At 30.4% G+C, this 21,589-nt stretch overlaps 3 protein-coding genes across 22 annotated transcripts in view; 2 read left to right on the forward strand and 1 right to left on the reverse strand.

The window, feature by feature from the left end:
- The window catches only part of LOC100877755 (AMP deaminase 2), a 32,167-nt gene extending 25,258 nt beyond the window's left edge, over positions 1 to 6,909 (forward strand). For 17 of the 18 annotated variants that reach the window (XM_076533216.1, XM_012284197.2, XM_012284236.2 and 14 more), the window contains 10 exons: positions 1,543 to 1,696; positions 2,954 to 3,140; positions 3,719 to 4,068; positions 4,345 to 4,542; positions 4,612 to 4,907; positions 4,986 to 5,112; positions 5,175 to 5,338; positions 5,622 to 5,934; positions 6,021 to 6,131; positions 6,208 to 6,909. In XM_076533216.1, the coding sequence (XP_076389331.1) occupies positions 1,543 to 1,696; positions 2,954 to 3,140; positions 3,719 to 4,068; positions 4,345 to 4,542; positions 4,612 to 4,907; positions 4,986 to 5,112; positions 5,175 to 5,338; positions 5,622 to 5,934; positions 6,021 to 6,131; positions 6,208 to 6,378 (2,071 nt within the window). In that variant the 3' untranslated portion in view covers positions 6,379 to 6,909. The remainder of the gene's footprint in view (positions 1 to 1,542; positions 1,697 to 2,953; positions 3,141 to 3,718; positions 4,069 to 4,344; positions 4,543 to 4,611; positions 4,908 to 4,985; positions 5,113 to 5,174; positions 5,339 to 5,621; positions 5,935 to 6,020; positions 6,132 to 6,207) is intronic. The other variant, XM_003699488.3, reaches the window with a different exon arrangement.
- Positions 6,546 to 10,721, reverse strand: Efr (ER GDP-fucose transporter). 3 transcript variants are annotated; one of them, XR_013038680.1, is made up of 7 exons: positions 10,371 to 10,721; positions 10,001 to 10,217; positions 9,624 to 9,938; positions 9,390 to 9,541; positions 8,995 to 9,307; positions 8,183 to 8,749; positions 6,546 to 7,099 (listed from the first exon to the last, which is right to left on the reverse strand). XR_013038680.1 is itself a non-coding variant. In XM_003699508.3 (5 exons), the coding sequence occupies exons 1-5, from the start codon at positions 10,457 to 10,459 to the stop codon at positions 9,061 to 9,063; spliced, it is 1,020 nt and encodes a 339-aa protein (XP_003699556.1). In that variant the 5' UTR covers positions 10,460 to 10,720; the 3' UTR covers positions 8,882 to 9,060. The 3 variants fall into 3 exon arrangements, 1 of the variants encoding a protein (XP_003699556.1); XR_013038679.1 differs by lacking the exon at positions 8,183 to 8,749; XM_003699508.3 differs by lacking the exons at positions 6,546 to 7,099; positions 8,183 to 8,749 and having other exon boundaries at positions 8,882 to 9,307; positions 10,371 to 10,720.
- A 1,675-nt stretch (positions 10,722 to 12,396) lies between these two features.
- LOC100879947 (DDB1- and CUL4-associated factor 5) lies at positions 12,397 to 15,930 on the forward strand. Its single transcript, XM_012284039.2, has 8 exons — positions 12,397 to 12,502; positions 12,642 to 13,008; positions 13,280 to 13,460; positions 13,536 to 13,805; positions 13,875 to 14,101; positions 14,184 to 14,398; positions 14,478 to 14,748; positions 14,834 to 15,930. Exons 2-8 carry the CDS (start codon positions 12,813 to 12,815, stop codon positions 15,823 to 15,825), a joined length of 2,352 nt encoding a protein of 783 aa, XP_012139429.1. The 5' UTR covers positions 12,397 to 12,502; positions 12,642 to 12,812; the 3' UTR covers positions 15,826 to 15,930.
- Positions 15,931 to 21,589: the final 5,659 nt, after the last annotated feature.

Below are 21,589 nucleotides of genomic sequence, written 5' to 3' on the forward strand. Positions count from 1 at the left end.
CACTGCCTCTTACCCTTATTTGAAGTTACGTTCAAAAATTTATTAGTCTTTTCAACAACTCTTTCTTATGAAATTAAAAAATAATGTATCATATATACATTAAAACGTACAGCTTTTAATTATCTAATTATCTACTATTTTCAATAGTTGCGAAGAAAAAGAAAAGAAAGTTTGAAAACAGGTGGACCTTTGCATATTCACAAAATTTAATTTCTTTTTAATTTCTGGTTTTGGGATCTTTTTCTACTGGTAAACTTTTAGTTAGTATAGTAAACTTATGTCTTTTATTTTGTACTTTTAATTTATTTTATCGAATGTTTATTGGAACCTCCCAAAGTATTATTTATTTACTGAACGTAATTTGTTCATTCACGTAACAAATGCCTACTGGGTACTCGAACAAATACCTCCAAAACAAAGGTAATAAAATGTGATTAGAATTGAAATAATATAAGGAAAACACACTTTTAACAAGTAATCAGAAATCTTAATGAAACATCATTTGCTATAAACAATTTTGATAAGCTAAATAAGGAACAGTGTTATAAATAATATCGCAGTTCACTGTGATTTGAACTTCAGTTAATTATAGATGGATTATATCGTTTTTGCCTTATCAATACGTGTTTCTGAAACATATAATCCTGATGAAACATTTAATAGACAAATACTTGAGATAAAATATAAAGGATTTGGGGTTTGATGACCGCTTGTAAAGTGGAGGAAAAATTTCTAATACACGGAGTCGTAAAAGAAAAATTATCGGTGAGACAAAAAGTTCTTTTTGCTTAATGTTCTCAAATTTTTGTGTTTTTTAGATACTCAAATTTTAAGTATAGAAAATTGTTTGATTTATAAATTATAAAATTACTAAACTTAACTTACAAAATTACCAAATTCTTAAAGTTGTAAATTATAAAATTATCAAATTGCAAAATTCCCAAATTCTCAAATTTCCAAATCCCCAAATTCCCAAATTATCAAATTCCCAAATTCTCAAATTTCCAAATCCCCAAATTCCCAAATTCCCAAATCCCCAAATTCCTAAATTTCTAAATCACCAATCTCATAACTTCCAGATTTCCAAACTAAAAAAACTCCTAATAACAAAATTCCAAACTCCCTAAATCAAAATTTGCTAGAAACCACTAGTGAGTCGTTTACACTAAAAAACCTAATTGACGTAGTTTAATCCACACAAAAATTCTAGTTACTCTCGATTTTCCTCATTACACATTACTCACACGTTTATTTTTCTTCGCTCACTCTGTGATTCATTGTAAATTTGAAGTATCTTGTTAGAATTTTCATATTCCATACATTAGATTTTCAAAACAAAAATTACTGTGTAAAGTTATATACTATGATCATTTTTTCGACTCGCGTTTATTTAAATTTTTTCTCCTAACAATCCAGTGTTATCTACCCTAAAGACCTTTATTCTAAATTCGTTTACGAGCAAGTTTATTTAACGTTTGCTGTTTTACGTATAAAGTTTTCCGTTGTTGTGAGTAAACAATTATATTTAGAATATTCTTTCAGAGCTGCCAAAGATTTAGAGGAACGTCGTAGCCATTATGAACCTTCACTTGGACCTGGTGTACCGGATGAAATTGACCATCTTCTTAATTTCGAGGATAATGATTTGGTACCGCATTTCCAAAGAGTGTCCATATCGGGAGAAGATACTTCTGGGGTACGTTAAAACATAATACAACGGTGTTAATTTAATAAATTAATAAATATTGGTAATCGAATTATTTGAACCATCTACATACATCGACGATTTTGCGTTAAAACAATTACTTTTTGAGTAAGTTCTAAATACCTCAAATTCTTATTATATTATAATGAAGTATTGAGTTACCGATTGTAAATATATTTGGAGAAATTGTATGCAACATCATCCGTTACTAAAAATATATTTTTGTGGTTCTAATAATTTGATCACCCTCTGCATAAGATTCATAAGAATTATAAAATTTTAAATATGTTCAAGTTATAGAGATTTCTTTTAATAATTATTCCTTGTTTTACTTTATTAAGTAAACTTGACATGTTCAGTAAAATTAGTATGAATTTTTCATTGGATTGTCGAGAATGATTAACAGATTACGCGCATATACTTTATGCATTATTACGTCATGATAAATACAGTATACATTGATTGTATAAAACCTGTTTTGTGTAAGAGTATACATATATCCTATTTTAAATTTCTACCAGAAGAAGCCTTAAGAGTGCCGTCTTATGCAAGAAACCTTTGTTAACTATCATCATCCCCACCCGTCATCTATCCTGAGTTTCGTCATTCCGTAAGCTTCCTCGATCTTTTTACAAAATTTCGTCTTTACAGTTCACAATTATTCATAACTTACGCTTTAACAAGAAATCTTATTGTGTCACCGCTTTAAAGAAGTAAATCCACAGACTATACTATTAATAGATGCACATACACGTAACAGTAACATTTCCTTTATTTCTAACGTCTAATGTACTTTTTAGAGCTGTAAACCCGCTATTATAATTTTTAAACAAATTACATTCTTCATAAATTTACCTTGCCTTCGATAACAAATTTTACTTTTATCGTTTATAATTTAAAATCCACGTAGGACCTCGATATTTTCCTGCTGCATAAATTCCCGGTTATCACATATTATCACACATGCATTCACGAAGTAGAAAAAAAGATAAGCTTTGGATAAAGTATGCATGACATTATTTCCTGCTCTGCTCTTAGAGCCCCAGACGCAGGAAAATATCGAATACTACGGTAATAAATTGAAAAATGTATGTAAATACACACGTGTCCTGTACTGACAGAAGTCCATAAGAAATGCTGTAATTAACTTGTTAATTAGTATTGCCTTAAAATTTTATTTCCCAAAGCCTCTATTAAAGTAGAATATAATGAACGTATTATAGAGTTTATAATATTAAATGTTTTTAGGTTCCCCTGGAAGATCTTCAACAAGCATCCCAGTTGTTGGTACAAGCACTGGCAATACGCGAGAAATACATGAACAATTCTAAACAAAGCTTTCCATCTATAACTTCACGATTCTTGCGTAGTGTTGACAAAAAACCAGTGAACTCTGATGATGAAGTTCAACATGACGACCGTAAAGCTATTGCAGGTATTTATTTAAATGATATAAACTTATACTTCATTGTACTTAATTATTCTTTTTTGTCAGGATGTTTTGTAACTGATAGTAGAAGCGGAAAATGGTAACTGTAGATGAGAAATACGTAGTGAACATAGAATAACAGTTTTTCATATACCCTTTCCGAGAATGTCTATTTTGAAAACTCAATATGTTTGGGTTGTTAAATATAGGTTGATTCCACAGTGAATCGGTTACTTTTCGACCTCGATGTCAGGAATTTTCTTTCAGACAGAATATAAAACTGAGAAGAGCTGAGAAAAACTGAGACAAATCATCATTTTATTGATCTTGAATTTGTTTGAAAAATGAATTTTGTATAAATAGATTAAGGTTGTACAATTTAAAGAGTCGTATGTTTTAAAGAAATGAAATCAGTAAAACACAATCTCAGACCATGTTAAGTTTCTTTTGGAATAAAGTTTCTGACATCGATCTCAAATTAACTAGACACGGAATGATAAAGATAGAAAATATTTAGTATAAATAATAGTTAGCTTCGTTAAAATAACAATAATATTTGTCCCGTGTTATAATGTTATTACTAGATCATCCCGTACACGCACCCGCATCTAGAGGAGATCCGTGGGAATGCGAATTTCCACCGTCAAAGAATTACAAAATTTCCCCTGTTAATGGTGTTTTCAATGTGTACGCCAGCGAAGAAGATTTAGCTAATGAAAAGCCTATTCCTTACTCGTACCCTGATTTAGCGACTTTTGTCAGAGACATGAACCTTCTCTGTACAATGATCGCTGATGGCCCATTAAAATCGTTTTGCTACAGAAGGCTGAGTTACCTTTCATCGAAATTCCAGTTACATGTATTGTTAAATGAGCTTAGAGAACTTGCGAGTCAAAAGGCAGTTCCACATAGAGACTTCTATAATATCAGGAAGGTCCGTATACAAAAATAATTACATTAAAGAGTTACTGTATTTCAATTCCTAAGCTACTATATTAATTAAAAAGTTTGTATTTTACAAAGATCCAATTTGGAGCTTTATACCATACAAAAATATTTTGCAACATAATTATTTAAATATCACCTGTTCTAAAGAATTGTTAGAGTTAAATTCTTATAAAAAAAAAAAACTAATATTTTATGCTTGTTATAAAATTAGAAAATAGTGTAGATTTAAGCAAAATTGTTGAAACATTTTTATTAATTTCAGGTTGATACACATATTCACGCAGCATCTTGCATGAATCAAAAACATTTGCTAAGGTTTATCAAGAAGACTTTGAAGAATCACGCAGACGAGGTTGTCACGTGTTCTAAAAGTGGAGAAACGATGACCTTACAAGAAGTATTTCAGTCTATGAATTTGACGACTTATGACCTCAGTGTGGACATGTTAGACGTGCACGCGGTAAATGCGCATTACATTTTTAGGAAGGTAAACTTGAAGTATAAAATCTATATATAATCTGTATTTTAGGATAGGAATACGTTCCATAGATTTGATAAATTCAATGCCAAGTATAATCCGATCGGCGAGAGTAGACTTCGTGAGGTATTTTTGAAAACGGATAATTATTTGAACGGCAAATTCTTTGCGAGAATAATTAAGGAGGTGGCCAGTGACCTTGAGGAATCGAAATATCAGAATGCAGAATTACGTCTCTCGATTTACGGCAAAAGTCCAGAGGAATGGGACAAATTAGCAAAATGGGCTATTCAGAGTAATGTTTATTCGGATAATGTTCGTTGGCTCATTCAGATACCTCGACTTTAGTAAGTACCTGCATTAAACGTTATATATTAGAATTTATAATTAATATTTCTTAACTATAAATCATTGTTTGGTTACAGTGATATTTTCAAATTAAACAAGTTGATGACAAACTTCCAAGAGATTTTGAATAACATCTTCCTACCACTCTTTGAAGTGACAAATGATCCCAATTCTCATCCAGAATTACACAAATTTCTTCAATATGTAAGTAATTTTGATAAATTACTTAGTAATTTTATAAACTAGTATAATTTATTTAATTACAGGTAATAGGATTTGATTCAGTTGATGATGAAAGCAAGCCTGAAAATCCATTGTTCGACAAAGATGTTTGTCCACCTGCAGAATGGGTTGACATTGAAAATCCTCCCTATGGTTATTATCAATACTATACATACGCTAATATGACTGTTTTGAACCATTTCCGAGCGTAAGTTTAATTTTTCAAAGATATCTCTTCAATTGCCAATTAATGTAAAATAACTTTGTTACGTTTAACATTGAGGCTTCTAGGTGTAAACGATGATCAGAAGAAAGAAATTTCTAACTAAAAATGCACTGATATTAATGTGCATTATGATCTACAGCTCTCGCATAATACCTATGTTTTAGAAGCCTTTTGTTAATCACAACAATTTACAGTGTGAACCATAATTTAATTGTGACAATCCAAATCATATCTTCGTAATTCTAATATGAAATATGTTTTGCAGGGAGCAGGGTTTAAATACCTTTGTTCTTAGACCTCATTGCGGTGAAGCCGGTCCCATTCAACATTTGGTGTGTGGTTACATGATGGCAGAAAATATTTCGCATGGTCTTTTGCTTCGGAAAGTTCCAGTACTACAATATTTATATTATCTGGCACAAATTGGGATTGCTATGTCACCTCTCAGTAACAATTCTTTGTTTTTAAATTATCATCGTAATCCACTTCCAGAATATTTAGCAAGAGGATTATGCATAAGTCTATCTACGGATGATCCTCTTCAGTTTCATTTTACTAAGGTTAGTACAATACATAAGGTTAGTATATTCTATTTAATATTTGTGCTATTTATTTGTGCTTATTTTCATAATTTTCTGTGTATTTATATGAAAATGTTATTTAGGAACCTTTAATGGAAGAATATAGTATTGCTGCACAAGTGTGGAAACTCAGTTCATGTGATATGTGTGAATTAGCACGTAATTCAGTGCTAATGAGCGGTTTTCCACATAAGGTATGAAATATATATCAAAACATGTGTTTTTGATAAATAAAAAAATATTATATAAATAATTTACTTTATTTTATAGAGTAAGCAGTATTGGCTAGGGCCAAATTACACTAAGGAAGGAGTAGCTGGTAATGATATTACTCGAACAAATGTACCAGATATTCGAGTAGCTTATCGATATGAAACTTTAGTTGACGAATTATCAAATATTTTTAAAGTTGTTGAAAAACCTGAACCTGTTCCATTTTAATTGTTAGTGATAGTACAAAACATCTTAAAATATAATAGTCATTCTATAACTGCTAATAATATTCATAAACTTTTATGAAGTTTCGACGAAAATTATTTATCGTTCAAATTCTATAACGTGAAAAATTACACGATTGATCTTCAAAATCATCGTCAACTTCCAATATATTTTTTTTAACGGTTGTTTTTTAATTAACTTTATTCTGTTAAAATTATTTTTTAATATTAAGTTTAAATCATTTTATTTTAACGTTAGATTATAGTTATATTACAACTTTGCATGCTACATCTATACATAACACTTTAAAACTCTCATGTTCTCCAAGTAAAAATACGAGTTTATTATTATATTATGCTAATGTAAATTAAGTTACAAACAGGCGGTTTTTTACTCAATTTTGACGTTTTAAAGGACAGATAATTAGTTGAATAGATACCATATAAGATTGTAATTTTAAGCATTGTTACTTTTAGTATTTGTATTAGATTAAGTATTATTTTCTATAATAAAATATAAAACATTGCAAGGTAATATTTTATACAATTATATTGAAGGTGTCACTTTTATTTCTTTAATTTAATATTAATTTATTTTATTCTATTTCTTTTTTTCGTTTATAAAATGTACCCAAAAAAATAATGTACATTGAGAAAATTTTTAATTCTCGGTAACAAAAGAAATATAAATATTCGATATCATTCTTCAGTCTGGGATTTCATTCCTAGAATATCAATAATTAGGAATTAATTTATAATTTTTCAACTTTCAGAAAATCTAGCAAACTTTTATATAAACTAAATGAATAATATAGTCATAAATTATACAAAGAGTATTTATATATCTATTGAGCGACCCACTTACAGAAAGATAAAACACTTTTCTGTTTCTTTTGTCATTGATTAATTACTTTTTCGCAATGTACAATCTTTTAAGACACTGTGTGATTATATCGTTGACGTAGTTACTGCATAAATGTTGTAAGTATATACTATTTTAGGCGAAATTAGTATATGTATATAATACATAAGAAGTTCCTACCGTACGTACCAATTTAATATGCGCACAGTTAGTATATTGAAATTTAATACAGTAGAACTGTAGAATTGTTGACTTTTTTGACATTGTACCCTAATACTTTTTTACGCAGAATATTCTGCAGAATTAATCTATGTAAAAAAAGCTATTACATATAAAAATTTTAATATGACCTTCATTGGTCAATTCAAGGTTATCAAAAGGTGAAATAAACAACGGTGTAGTATATACCCATCGATATCATACAATCTTTGTTTTGTTGCGTATGATTCATATTTGTAGATATTCAAAATCGTTAGATAAACCAATCATTTATTGAAATAATAGAAAAGTATTTAAGAACTTTAAACTATATTTTCTCGAAAACAGTAGTTTTGTACTTACAACATATGTGCGTGTTATCAATACATGGTACTAATTTTTGAAAAGTAGAGTGTTAATATTACACTATACATACTTAATGAAATCAACATATACCTCATTGTAATTCTGCATAATTTATATTACATTTTTATATCAATACAAACATCAAATTTAATTTGATATTCAATTCAATAATTTTGATAAATTATTCAATAGCAAAATTGTAATTTAATATTATGAATCTGTTTTTTAGTTTTTGAGACAATCTACCGAGTAACTTTGTATTGGTAAACGTGAGATATATATGAATATTTACGACCATATCTATTATATTATTATAATATTAAACAATAATTGTTGCTAGCTGAAAAAATGTAAGTATTGCATAAAATAAAAATATACATACTTGTACTGTCGATATAATATCACGTTATTAATCTTTAACTACTGAAACATTTTATGTGTCATAAAAATATTTTTGACAATGCTGTGGACCTAAAGCTCATAAAACTAGAAATATTTACATAATTAAAAGTAAATAATAATATAATAATAAAAAAAAAAAAATTTATATATGATACAAAAACACATGCAGTGACTTTATATTATTCAACTTATCTTTATTGTTTAAAATTTTAATAAAAGAAATTTATTTTAGTGATTCATTGTATATATTGCAGTAAAAAAATTAAAATGGATGATTTTATAATTAGCAACACATTATATATATACCTCTTAATACTCTCTTACTTTCATTCCACAAACTTGTTATAGTTTTTCAAAAAATATTTTATGTAAATATTTTCTTATCAGATCACGATAAATTAATATATATGCCGCGTATTAATTTTATAATCTTACACAAATTCATTGTATAAGTGTATAACTTATTTACTATGATATAGAAGAGCGTAAATATTTAAACACACGTTTATAATGTCTGCTGTTACTTTATTTGTTCTTTAACATCTTTCTATAAATGTTAAAAGTTAAAAAGTTATAGGTTTTATATGTAATAGAATATCGTGAAAAATATTCATTATATATAAAATTCATATCTTTTTACTTTTTTCGTTAAAACAAAATTAGTTTATAGTATAATGTATTTCCTGAGAAAAACGTCTATTTATTAAAATATTGTACAATGTACAAACAAAAAAATATATATAGAAAAGACCATGTAGTTCTTATAATTCTGATGAGTAAAAGAATACTTACATTTTCTATTTATTTATACTGGATTAATAGTACATAACATTTTGTTTGTTTATTCAATGATGTTTATTATTGTACTTTCTTAGTTTTCTGTGTTGATTTCAAACTATCTACAATCTTTGGTACTAGTTCCGTGAATATCACAGTCCCTGCAAACACCAAAATGGTACCAATCCAATGATAGATTGTGAAAGGATTTTTGAAATATATTATTGAGAAGATCAAGGACAAAAACTTCCTTAATGTTATTACTAAAGTTACAGTAAGGGATGTGCATTCTGTTATTAATACAAAAACAGAACTAATGCACATGTATCTAAAAATATTGTTAAGGATAATAAATAAATTAATATGCTAAATTTTTAATGTATGTTCTTTTGATATTAAAAGAAGGATACTGTGTAAGAATATTTCCTACAAGATATACAATTAATTTTGGTACACCTAAGTTAATAACTGGCACATGCATTGTATCTGATGCAAGGGCATATGTCAAGTGTTCCCAAATATTAGGAGCCAAAGTTAAGAAGAATGGCAAAGGTAAAAGATGCTGGAAAAGAGTATTTATCATTACATACATGTTATTTTAACTCTATTAGTAAAATAGTAATATGATACAAATGAAAGCATACCGTATAATACAATGCTTCCCTTGCATTTTTTCCATATTTTTCATGTAATACTTCTTGATAAATACCCATTCTGGCAGATACAAATAATGCTATAGTCAGTAACGATATACCCAATATCCACCAGAAGAAATCATCCCATGGAGTGGTAGGTACTTGTTCAACATTTTTAGCTTGTAATGATTTAATTTCTTTACTGCTAACAATCGTACAGATGACAATTCCAAAAGTTATCATAAATACTGATAAATACTTGCTAAATGCATATTTCTTGTTTAAGATAATAATACCCATAATCATATTGGCTATCAGAGAACCCTAGATAAGATACATACCATATAATAATTATGTACATATATAAATTATATTGGTGTACTTACAGCTCTGAATATCATATGTAATGGCATAGGTATATTAAAGTTAAATGCATAATTATTGCAAACATTAGTAACAAAAAACATTGTTACAAGTAAAAAATAATCTTTTATTCCTATCTTAGGTTTTACGGTCCCACATTTTGAAGTAAATAAAAATCCTTCTACCGATATAAATAGGAACTGTAAAAATGTAATAAGATTTCCACTACCTGGGTCTTCTCTGAAAAAAACTCCATTATTACTTTTTCATAATTGAATTTAAAATATGATACTTATAGCTTTTCAAAAATCAAGAATTACTGTATGTATACACTTGAAGATAATTTATTACACAATCTTATACAATAATTAATAAAATAAATATAATATTTACTTAACAAGAAGCTCTAAAAAAACGACGTTGCTGCAACAGCCGAGGAATACACAAAATACTGCAATAATTGCACGCATATTAGAATACATTACTAATTGTTACAAAATTTAACCTAAAATTGTTTGCAAGTAATAAAATTGTTCGTTTCACTATGGTACTTGCAACTCATGTAGGATATGTTATACTGAACAAATTTTTAAGAAGTTCGACTACGCAATAGCATGACATATCATTTAGACATCATTTAACGTCTTCCTTATATATGTACGCAGACATATAGGAAAATAGAGATACCGCTGAGTACACGTGAAGCAATTTATGCGGATACTGTAGGCTACTGTTATACTACACATATATATGTATATATATATCTCTATATATACAATATATGTAATAGTTTATCAAGTACATAAGCTTACATAATGTACATGCAGTAACCACGATAGCCGTCGGATATATCAGAAAAGAATATTCGTTACTTTTTGATTTGTAAATTTTCAGATTTACAAGCTTTCAAAGAACCATATCATAATAGAATTTTTCAAAGAATGATATCATAATCTAATACGGATTTTGGCCCATTCGTAAACAAGTTCGAAATACATATTTATGCTTAAAGTACAATGAGTCATTTAATAATATCACACCCTCCAGTACCTTGTTACGTTATATGCGTGAAGAGATACAAGGGGTCAAATATATTGCAGGGTACAGACTATTTTAATCAACCTGTCTCGCAAATTAATGGTGAATAAAAACAAAAAAGTAAAAAGTATTACTACATATTGGTTAAAAATAAATGGTGAAGGAAAGAGCTGGATAAAAATGTATTGTTGTATCTATATAAATGCAAGTACTATATTTATGTTATAAAAGTAATATGATACCTAAATCATGCAGGATATCAAAGCATACATTCATTGAACGAAGAGCATTTTTATTATGTTTGACAACCCCATTGTTGAGGCAATTTTCAACTTTTCACCTCGCACATCTAATGCGTCTTTAACGCTAATCTTTATATGTATTTCCTTAACATGTCTCAATGAATATTACACGTTGATATACATATAATTCATTAGTGTTCGTTGTATGACTCAAGCAGAACACTAGATAATCGTATCTGCTATGTAAGTCCTATTATTGCAGATATCGTAATTCGCTTTTATTGACTTCTTTCCTTCGCCATTTCACTCAGCCAATATATGAACGCAATATTTTATTTGCAAGATAGTAGCCTAAATTAAAATAATACACACCTTATAATACATTTGACCCCGTATATCTCTTCACGTATATAACATAGGTACTGGACAGTGATATTATTAAATATCTCATTATACTCTAAACATAGATATGTATTTCAAATCGAATGTCCCAGAATCTACATAAATTCGAACACGATTCGTTATTTTGGGAATTTTTTAAACTTCTGTGTGGTATGTTCATTTATCAAATTTTTTCTGAATGCTACACTGTAGGTATTACTATTAAAATATGAGAATTAAAAATCTTCAAAATTCGGAAATCAAAATCTTGTCATATAGTTTATATTCCTAATTAAATATATGTAAACACATAGGTACTAAAATCTTGTAAATGTTTGGGGCCTTTGGAGGTTTTAATTCGGCCCTGCAACTATAACTATATGTCCACATGCCTTCAAATTTATTTACGTTAAGTTAGGTTAAATTTTCAAACGACGTTGAGAATCAAGAAATTTAATAAAATTTCTTTTTATAGTTAATTACCTCTTATATATTATAGAAACTGAATTTGGCATTAAAATTTACTTTTTTTCTATCATAATGACTATTTCCCTTATACTGTTTTTTTTTTTACATAAAAAATAGTTAATAATTAGTAACTAACAGTATTGATTAAAATTCGAATAATATTATGAATTATGAAACATGATAGGAAAAGATTTATCGCGATATCTCTTATTAAAATGTAGCTAAGAAATAAGTAAATGTGAAATTCATATTTTAATTTATTTCGCGCCGAATTTGTTATACTGCAACGCAAGGAGCAGGACAAGGATGGCGCTAGACACCACATACTACAGTGATCCTCAAGAGAATTACTACATACTACATATGTGATACTCGCCTTGTGTCGACTATGTTTGCGTGAGTTTATGAGGCGTATACTCGCGACACGTCTGTCACATAATAAATATAAGATTGACCACGGCAAAACTTTTAATAGTAGTAACCTATAATAATTCCGTGAATTTTATTACGGCTATAAATTGTCCCTGTTCTATAGATTTGTCCGCTTGTACTGACAACTGAGTTAGCCTCCAGATTTACAAGTTTAACGAAGAATTTAAACAAAGAAGAAAATACAGGTGTAATTGGATACATGGAAAAAAGAGACGAAGGGTGAAGACGACGGTTTTATCCGTTTTTATATACATATCAGTATTTGTAAAAAAAAATGGCCCAACTTTCTGATTGTAATCCACTTTCGTATCTAATCGCAAGACAAATTAATGACAAAGTCGATTACTGTAAACGCCTCGTTAACGCTAGGTTCAAAAATTCTGAAAATCTGTTCAGAAAGGATCTACTGTCCCATTATGGATGCGTTAATGCTATCGAATTTTCGAATCAGGGAGATCTTCTTGTTTCCGGTAACCAATAACGTATTTCACTTATTTTATTTTATACGGTGATATGCCCGTCGATTTTGAACATTTAAATTTGACGGAAAATTAAGACCGTATAATGTCACGAATAATTTTATATCCTTATAAAAATATCACTTTTATAATTATATTTTATAAATATTCATGACATTTTGTTCAAAACTAAAGTTTCTTGCTTACAAGATATATTTTGGAATGATTGCTCAAAGAGAGACATAATACAAATCATGAAATTGTTATATTAATCATTTGACAGGTGGTGATGATAGACGGGTTTTATTATGGAAAGTAGAGCAAACGATACAAAATGTGGGTAAACCTGTTGTAATGAAAGCGCAGCACATTAGTAACATTTTTTGTCTTGGTTATGACAGTAGTAAAACAAAAATATTTTCTGCTGGAAATGATGATCAAGTTATTGTTCATGATTTACGAACGTATGGATACTGTTAATTTAAGCAATTTACAAATAATTACGTACAATTTGAACTGTTGTTTTTCTTCCATTATAGGGGTGATGTTGTAAATTTCTTTTTGCATGAAAAACCAGTCTACGGACTGTCAGTTCATCCACATAATGATAATGTATTTGCAAGTGCTTGTGATGATGGAAGAGTTCTAATTTTTGATATACGGGGATCTAGTGCTATGGAAACCTTTTGTTTAGCACAGTATAAAACTGCTTTTCATTCTGTAATGTTTAATCCCATTGAACCTAGAATGCTTGCTACTGCCAATGCCAAAGAAGGTGTTAGCTTATGGGATATACGAAAACCTTTGGAGTAAGAAATACCATTATTTCATGAAAATTTTAAAATGGAACAAGTTAATTGTCTTTTTTTTATGTTTAGACCAGTACTACGTTATGGAAATGAAAGCTCAGCCCAGAGTTGTATGAATGTTACATTTAATGCAGCTGGGAATAGATTATTAGCTTTGAGAAGAAGATTGCCTCCCATACTTTATGCTGTTGATTCTTCAACTCATTTGTGTCAATTTGATCATCCTGGATATTATAACAGCTGTACAATGAAATCATGTTGTTTTGCAGGAGATAATGATGAATATGTTCTTTCTGGTATACTATAATGATTATAATTTTTTTTCAATATAATAACAGAATTTGTATATGTGATAACTAAGTAATTAACTGTATTTAGGTTCTGATGACTTTAATTTATATATGTGGAAAATTCCCTCCGAAGATGTAAAATGGGTAAATTCTGCACATATGGTACTACGTGGACATAGATCTATCGTTAATCAAGTACGATACAATCAAGCTAGTTGTATTATTGCTTCATCTGGAGTTGAAAAGCTGATCAAGATTTGGAGTCCATTTCCTCTTGGAAGTAACTGTTTGGGTGGATTAAAGGTAGTATACATTATTACAACTTAATTGTATTCTATTTTTCTAATTATATATATTGTTCTTTATATGTTTATGTTTTTAGAGGGAAGATGGTAAACAGGAGAGACAACGTAGAGTATTTACACATAATGAATACATTGGATTAGTGTTGAGTAGTGGTCAGTTCATGACACACGATTATAGCCACCAATCAACTAGAGAAGATTCAAGAATGATGGCATTCTTTGATTCTTTGGTACAACGTGAAGTGGAAGGCTGGAGTTCAGAAGACATGTCAACAGTACCAAGAACACCCAGTGATTCTGAAAGCAATCTTTCAGCAGAACGTGTTTTTATCGTTAGTGATTCTGATGGTATGTTCTTTTTATACTATACTTTACTATATTAAACTAAAAATCATATTTATATATTTATATAATATATACATTTTTCTTATAGAATCTATTTCGTCTGATGGTGAATTGGATAGACAATGGTTACGTATTTTGGCAATAACACCACCTGGATCTTCTGGAGGAGTAGCTCCTGAAAGACCTTTGCAGCCTCCAAATCGTATAACACGACTTATAGCATACCGGCGAGAGAAACTTATGAGACTTGCAGCTGCGGATTGCGAAACACCAGCAAATAATGCTTCTGCTGCCATATCCGAACCGTCAGTGTCAGGTTCAGCTAGTGACGGGGACAATGCACAAGTTAAGTGTAAATCTAAATTAAAATCAAAATTAAAAGGTGTAAAAAGAAAACACGGTAAAGTTTCTGATAGAAGAAGTAGAGCTAGAAGAAAATGTGCAGTGTTACAAATTAATAGTGATTCAGATAGTGATGAACAACTAGTTGATACGACTCAGCCTAGTACCAGTTCTGGTGTAGTTTCTAGACGATCCCAATATGTTGTGAATGCTATTGAAAGTGATGCAAAACATTCAAATTATAGCAGTAGCAGTTCAGAAGATAATGATAGTTCTGGTAAGCGAAAATATGCAAAAATTGATTCTGATACTTCCACAAAGATACACAGAAGAAAACACAAAAAATGTAAAAATAACGCAAAAAATGATACTACCAAAAATAAAAGCAAACGCCAGAAATTTGATTATGATACAAAGAAAAAGAAACCAGACTGGAAAAGTTATTTGAACGGCGTTAGTACGACGAAAGTTCAAGAAGATGGCCCATCGACACCTGTGAATAAATCGTGCAAAGTTCCTTCGACTCCTGACAGTGGTATTACATCAGGAGTTTCTACAACCGAGAAACATGAACAAACACAGAAAGATCAAAACGATGCTGAAAGCTCAGATCACGAGCAAAAATTAAAAAATTTAGAATACTTTAGAAAAAAGGTGGATGTAGCAAGAAGGAGCTATTGTAATCGATCTAAGCCTTTATCGCAAACCATTTCAACTACAACTGATTCTTCCGATTAAACTCGTGTTACCTTCAGCTCTTTAATCTTTTTCCTTTTGTACATAATGAATCTGTGATTCCTTGAAATATATTTTTATAATAACTAAGTTTGTTCACATATTAAATATGGTTAATCTTTTTCTATCTTCTTTTAAATTTTATCATTTTTATGTTATCTTTATAAGAGTCCCATACAATATTAGAATCTCTTACAGTACAAGACTGTTGCAGTAAAATAAATCTTCTTTTCCACCGTATTTAAAATTGTCTTTACAACATATTTTACAATTGGTACAAAAAGTCTCAAATTCAGCATACTCAAATATGTAAAATTATTAACAACTCATACCGTAATTATTTAGGATTCAATTTCTTATTACAAATATAAACATGTTCGAAAATGGTCATTAAATCGTATATAATCGAAATTATAATACCGTCGAGAATTATAGATAAATTAATAATGCATTAGCTTTAATAATCGACTTAGCTAATGTATATCGTTGACGTGGTTTGTAAGTGTGATGAAAAATAAAACAATAAATTAATATACATTTTTTTCTTATATGTTTAACTTTGAAAACAAATTAAGGATATTGCATTATTTAATCCTGCATTTATACGTCTTTATTAATTTATAACAAATAAAAGAAAAAGTATATCAATTTTTGCATTATTTTATTATCCGATAACAATAATTAGTCTACGCGTATTTCAATTTTGATAAGTGTTTTATTATACAAATTTAATTACACAAGTAGTTTTTCATAGCGTTTGTTCAAAAATATATAAAATAAGATATTAATTTTGCTTTTTTTTTACAAACTATTATTTCATCTTTGCAAACATTCACCGATATAGAGACCAATATGAAAAATGCCTACACCGTGTAATATACATATGTATATTATATGTATATATTTATAAATATTTTCAAAACATTATTATGATACAATAAGATGCCTACAATCGGTCATACAAATATTTGGACACTATATAAATGAAACTTATATATGAACACAAACTAATAATTGTTAATTAAAAATTAACATTTTATGGGATATCTCTTTTATTGCATAACATGTATTGATATGTTATCAACGATTGTTTTTATAAATTAATTAACCGTAATACGTGGACATTCTTCTGTAAGACTTTTTTTAATTTTGTTTCTGAATTTATAATGGTTTTGCAAATCTTTAGTCAAACGTAGATAGCAAGTAATTCGAGTCGGAGCGATTTCAGGTGCTTCGAAGTGTGGCGGGAAGCTCAAATATATATTGTTACCTCTCATTTTTTCAAGATTACAATAGAATTTTTAGAAATTTAGAAATTTCGTAGTTTAGTGCTGGCAGATTTGAGAATACATTTCAAAATATTTAAAATTTTCAAATTTGTAAATTATAAAATTTGTAAATATTTAAATTCATACATTTCCAAGTCCTAAAATTTTCAAATTTCCAAATTTAACAAATTCTAAATGTGGAAATCTCCAAATTTCAAAAATTCAAACTTCGTAAACTTGAAAATTTTTCACCTAAAAATTAACGAATGGTGGGGTTTCTTTTTCCTGCGTCGCCATTTTGTTTATAGAATCCCATCATGCTCAGTGTATATAGCTGCAGCTGCATCATTTATTCATTTTTTAGATGTATTACGCCGCCGGTATATTTCTGGAAATCGATTCCAAAAACTGGAAATAACGATAATGTATTATCGTAGGCACTACCTTGGTCAATTAACGAGACTTTACTATAAAGACTCGTTTAAGCTGCATAAGCAACTAGCCCCGCCATTATGATATATTTACAAATCGTTCGAAGCGAAATGAAATTTATGGCAGTAATATAATTAAGTATATAATCTTTTTAAAATTGTTTTGTATAACATATGTACTTTCCTTTGTGTATGGAAGTTTTTATTAAAATTTTAATTTTGGCGGTGCATATTTATAAAAAGGTTGAGGATCACTGATGTAGGAACTCGACGATGGAAATTTCCATCTCTTTTATCCCTGAATTTGTTTACCGTATTCAGTTCATTTTTTTATCATATATATTTTTAAATTCAATGTAATGTATAATTCTTACCTGTAGATCTTTTTTAACGGTCACAAACATGTTTGTTCCAATAAAAGTCACCAAATGTTATTGTGTTGTAAGAAGTATTATAATTAATATAAGAAGTATAAAATAAATATTACACGTCTAATTAATATTTAACATTTTATATTTATTAATATTTTAATGTATAACAATAACGACGATGATGAACGCCCGATGACAATAATGATGACAGAAGTATAAATCACGTTTGTTTCCTCTTTTTATTATAGTAATTAATTATTGCTTCCGCAGATTCCTTCATTTTTGGTTCGATTCTCTTCAATTTTTCTAATGATTGTAGTAACTGATCAAGTTCTTCATTTTTTACTGGAGAAAGAGGTGATACATCATATTCTTTATTCTCACTCGATATTTCCTCTTCTTGACACACGGACATCCATTCCATCACTTCCTTGCCGGATATCCTGCCCAAACGTCCCGCGATTTGTTCGTCGTTCGAGCAATTTTCTGTTTTAACGTTGAACGGAAGATCTGTGATTTGTTCCGTGGTGTGTTTACTATTAATACAAGTGTTCATTTTAACAATGTTATTGGACAGAAGTTGTCCTGTGATTTCTTCATTGTTAATATAAGTCTCTGTTTTAACAACATTACTGGACGAGATTTGTCCCGAGTTTTGTTCATCGTTAATACAAGTCTCTATCTTAACGTTAGTGGATGAAATATGTTCGCTGAAAATGTGATTCTCTGACTTAACATTATTGGATGAAATTTGTCCAGTGGTTTGTTCATCATTAACGCAATTCTCTGCCTTAACAATTTTATCAGATAAAAGTTGATCCGTTTGTCCATCGTCCACACAGTTTTTTGTCTCAACAATGTTGGATGAATGTTGTTCCGTGATTCGGTCGCTGCGCGCGCAGCTCTCTGCGTTCACATTGCTGCACGCACGTTGCCTTACAATTTGTTCCTTATGACACTCAATAGAGTTATCACAAAACTGTGCGATCGGTTCATCGTGAACGAATATCTCTGTCTTAACAATGTTACTGGGTATAAGTTGCTCTGTCGTTGTCTGATCATCGTATGTATGATCTCCAGCCATTACAGTGTCATTTGAAAGCGTTCGATCGAGCACTTTCATCCAAGAATCAAAAATACTTTTTGAAGAGATCTCATTCCATGCTTCACTGATCAGATCAATGCAATCTTTAATGTCATAATTTGCGTAAAAGTTTGTGATGCCGCCATTACATTCGAGTGCCTGTGGGAAACGCACATTTATGAGAACCAAAATAAATAGAAAACACTTCGAACTATTAACCAGGATCGAATCGCTTTGGGTGTTTCAACACTTGAAAAATTTTGATATCAAGACGTAAACCTTACAATAAAATTCTATTTTTCAAAGTGGCACTTCGGAACTCTCAACCTCAACTTGATTCTTTTAAGTGGAACCATGTATGTGTTATTATAACAGCTAGTTTAGAGAATATTTTAATTGTAACGTTACATGGATTGTGAATTGACCCGTATACCAATAATTGGGTCGCCATCAAATGATCTCTAATACGAATTTAACATTTTTTCAAAAACCTAACTTCTCCGAATTATTTAAGTAATCCATATTTTTCTATACAGCTTACATATTGTTTTTACTTTTTATTCTGTGGAGTTTATCATTTTGGTAAATGATTGATTTATGTACTCGAGCACAGTATGGTAAATTCCCTAGGGAAAATGGCGATGTAGAAAGTCTTATCATTATTTAATTCGAGAAATTTGAAATCAGGAAATTTGAGAACAATTTTTAAATGAATTTTGAAAATTTCATGTAATGTTATTTTTCGTTACATCACCACCCTTAGAGTAGACTACAATTGTGCCCCTTCCCATTACGTCACCATTTACCACAGTGGAATCCTAAAATGCCCTCGCTGTCATATACAGTGTATTCAAATATTTCCACCCTTTACGTCACATTCGGTATGTGACAGATCGTTAAACGTACCCGGTTAAGTAACTTATGTCGAAACAAGGTTTTACATTCGGCAATGACTCCCTGCTCCATCGGTTGTATTAACGTAGACGTATGGGGAGGTAAACAAATTAATTTAAAATAGCCATCATCAAGCTCATCTTTTCTGAGCTTGTGACCCTTAACATTGTCGACGATCAGTATTACTTTGCCCGTGCGACGTTGTAGCGACTGTCTCTGCCACACAGCTTTCTTAAAATCGTTGCTGTACCATTCTCGAAATATGTCCTCGTTTATCCCAGCATTGGGCAGATTTTTGTACGTCACGGGCAACGTATGACTATACTGCTTCAATGCCCGGGGCATTGCGAATTTATGTACAAACAGTATCGGCAGCTTATGCGTGCCAGTGGCGTTCGCGCAAAATCCTACGGTTACTCTGTCCTTTTTCGTATTCTGTGTCTTTTCATCAGTTTTGGTTAAAACTCTTCGTGGGAGAAATTTCCACAACAGACTGGATTCGTCCATGTTATATAAATTCTCGTGAATGACGCTTTCTTCTATTAACAATCGTGAAATTTTATGGACAAAACTGTCCGCAGCCGGTTCGTCGGAGTCGGTCTCTCCCTCGATGTCAGCGAGACGCAAGTTGTATTTCTTCTTCGAATTCCAAAGCCAGCTTCGGCTGCCTTTGAAATTGGAGGCGCTCTCGCACTCCGCGGCTATCTCTTTCGCTTTTTTTAGTATAAGAGTGTCCGTCAAACGATCGCCTGATAATTTCCTTTGGACAAACCAATTGTACAACTTGGTCTCCAATTCGGTGTATACGGGTAACCGCTTTCTTTTCATACCGAGGTGTCGCGGATCCGCTCCGAATTCACGAATGGAGCTCGAATTTTGCCAGTATCTTCTTATTGTCCTAACACTGAGTCCATACTTGTTGGCGACATCGTTGCTGCTTACACCTCTGTCTAGTAAATCTAGAATATCCAGACGGTCTGCCATGCTTACATTTTTTACGTCAGGGGATGACATTGCAAACTGTGAAAATATTCGTGACCGCTTGTAAGTTATGAAGTATTTTATTGCAAGAAGTATGTCAAGCTCGTACGGCTTTCCGTAACTGACTGACTGGACTGGGGTGGTCGCGTAACCACGTTCGTAACAAACGCAGTCTGATTCGTTGGTTTCCGACGAATCAGAGGTAAGTTGGTACGAGCAGATACCGATACATACGGAACTGGTACAGCAACGAGCATTGCAGGGTTCCCTAGGGAAAATAATTAACTCTTTGCTCTCCCCAATTTCTTTCACCTACCGATTCCTTAATTTACGAAATAGAAAGGGTTCCCAATAAAATGTGTTGCACCAGGGCGGAGTATGTAACAACTATAATTTTTTTATTACAAGTAGTAAATAAATGATAATATACATGTTCAACCAATCTATTTATCTGAATTATTCATGAGATCCAAGAGAAATGTGATGTTGAGACACATTCGACATAAGAGTGCAAAGGGTTAATGTGAGGTATAGAGAAACCTCTACTTGGTAAGTTGGTGAATGTTCAGATTTATAAGTGTCAATATTTGGAAGTTCAGAAATGTTGAATTATTGGAATTTCAGCATTAGAGAAGTTTGGAAATTTGGAATACTGAAAATTTGGAAGTTTGTGAATTTAGCAACTTGGATATATTGGGAATTTTAATAGTTGAAGATATGAAAAAGTTGAATTTCGGT

This window comes from Megachile rotundata, chromosome 7 (assembly GCF_050947335.1).
Source record: "Megachile rotundata isolate GNS110a chromosome 7, iyMegRotu1, whole genome shotgun sequence".
Lineage (NCBI taxonomy): Eukaryota > Metazoa > Arthropoda > Insecta > Hymenoptera > Megachilidae > Megachile > Megachile rotundata.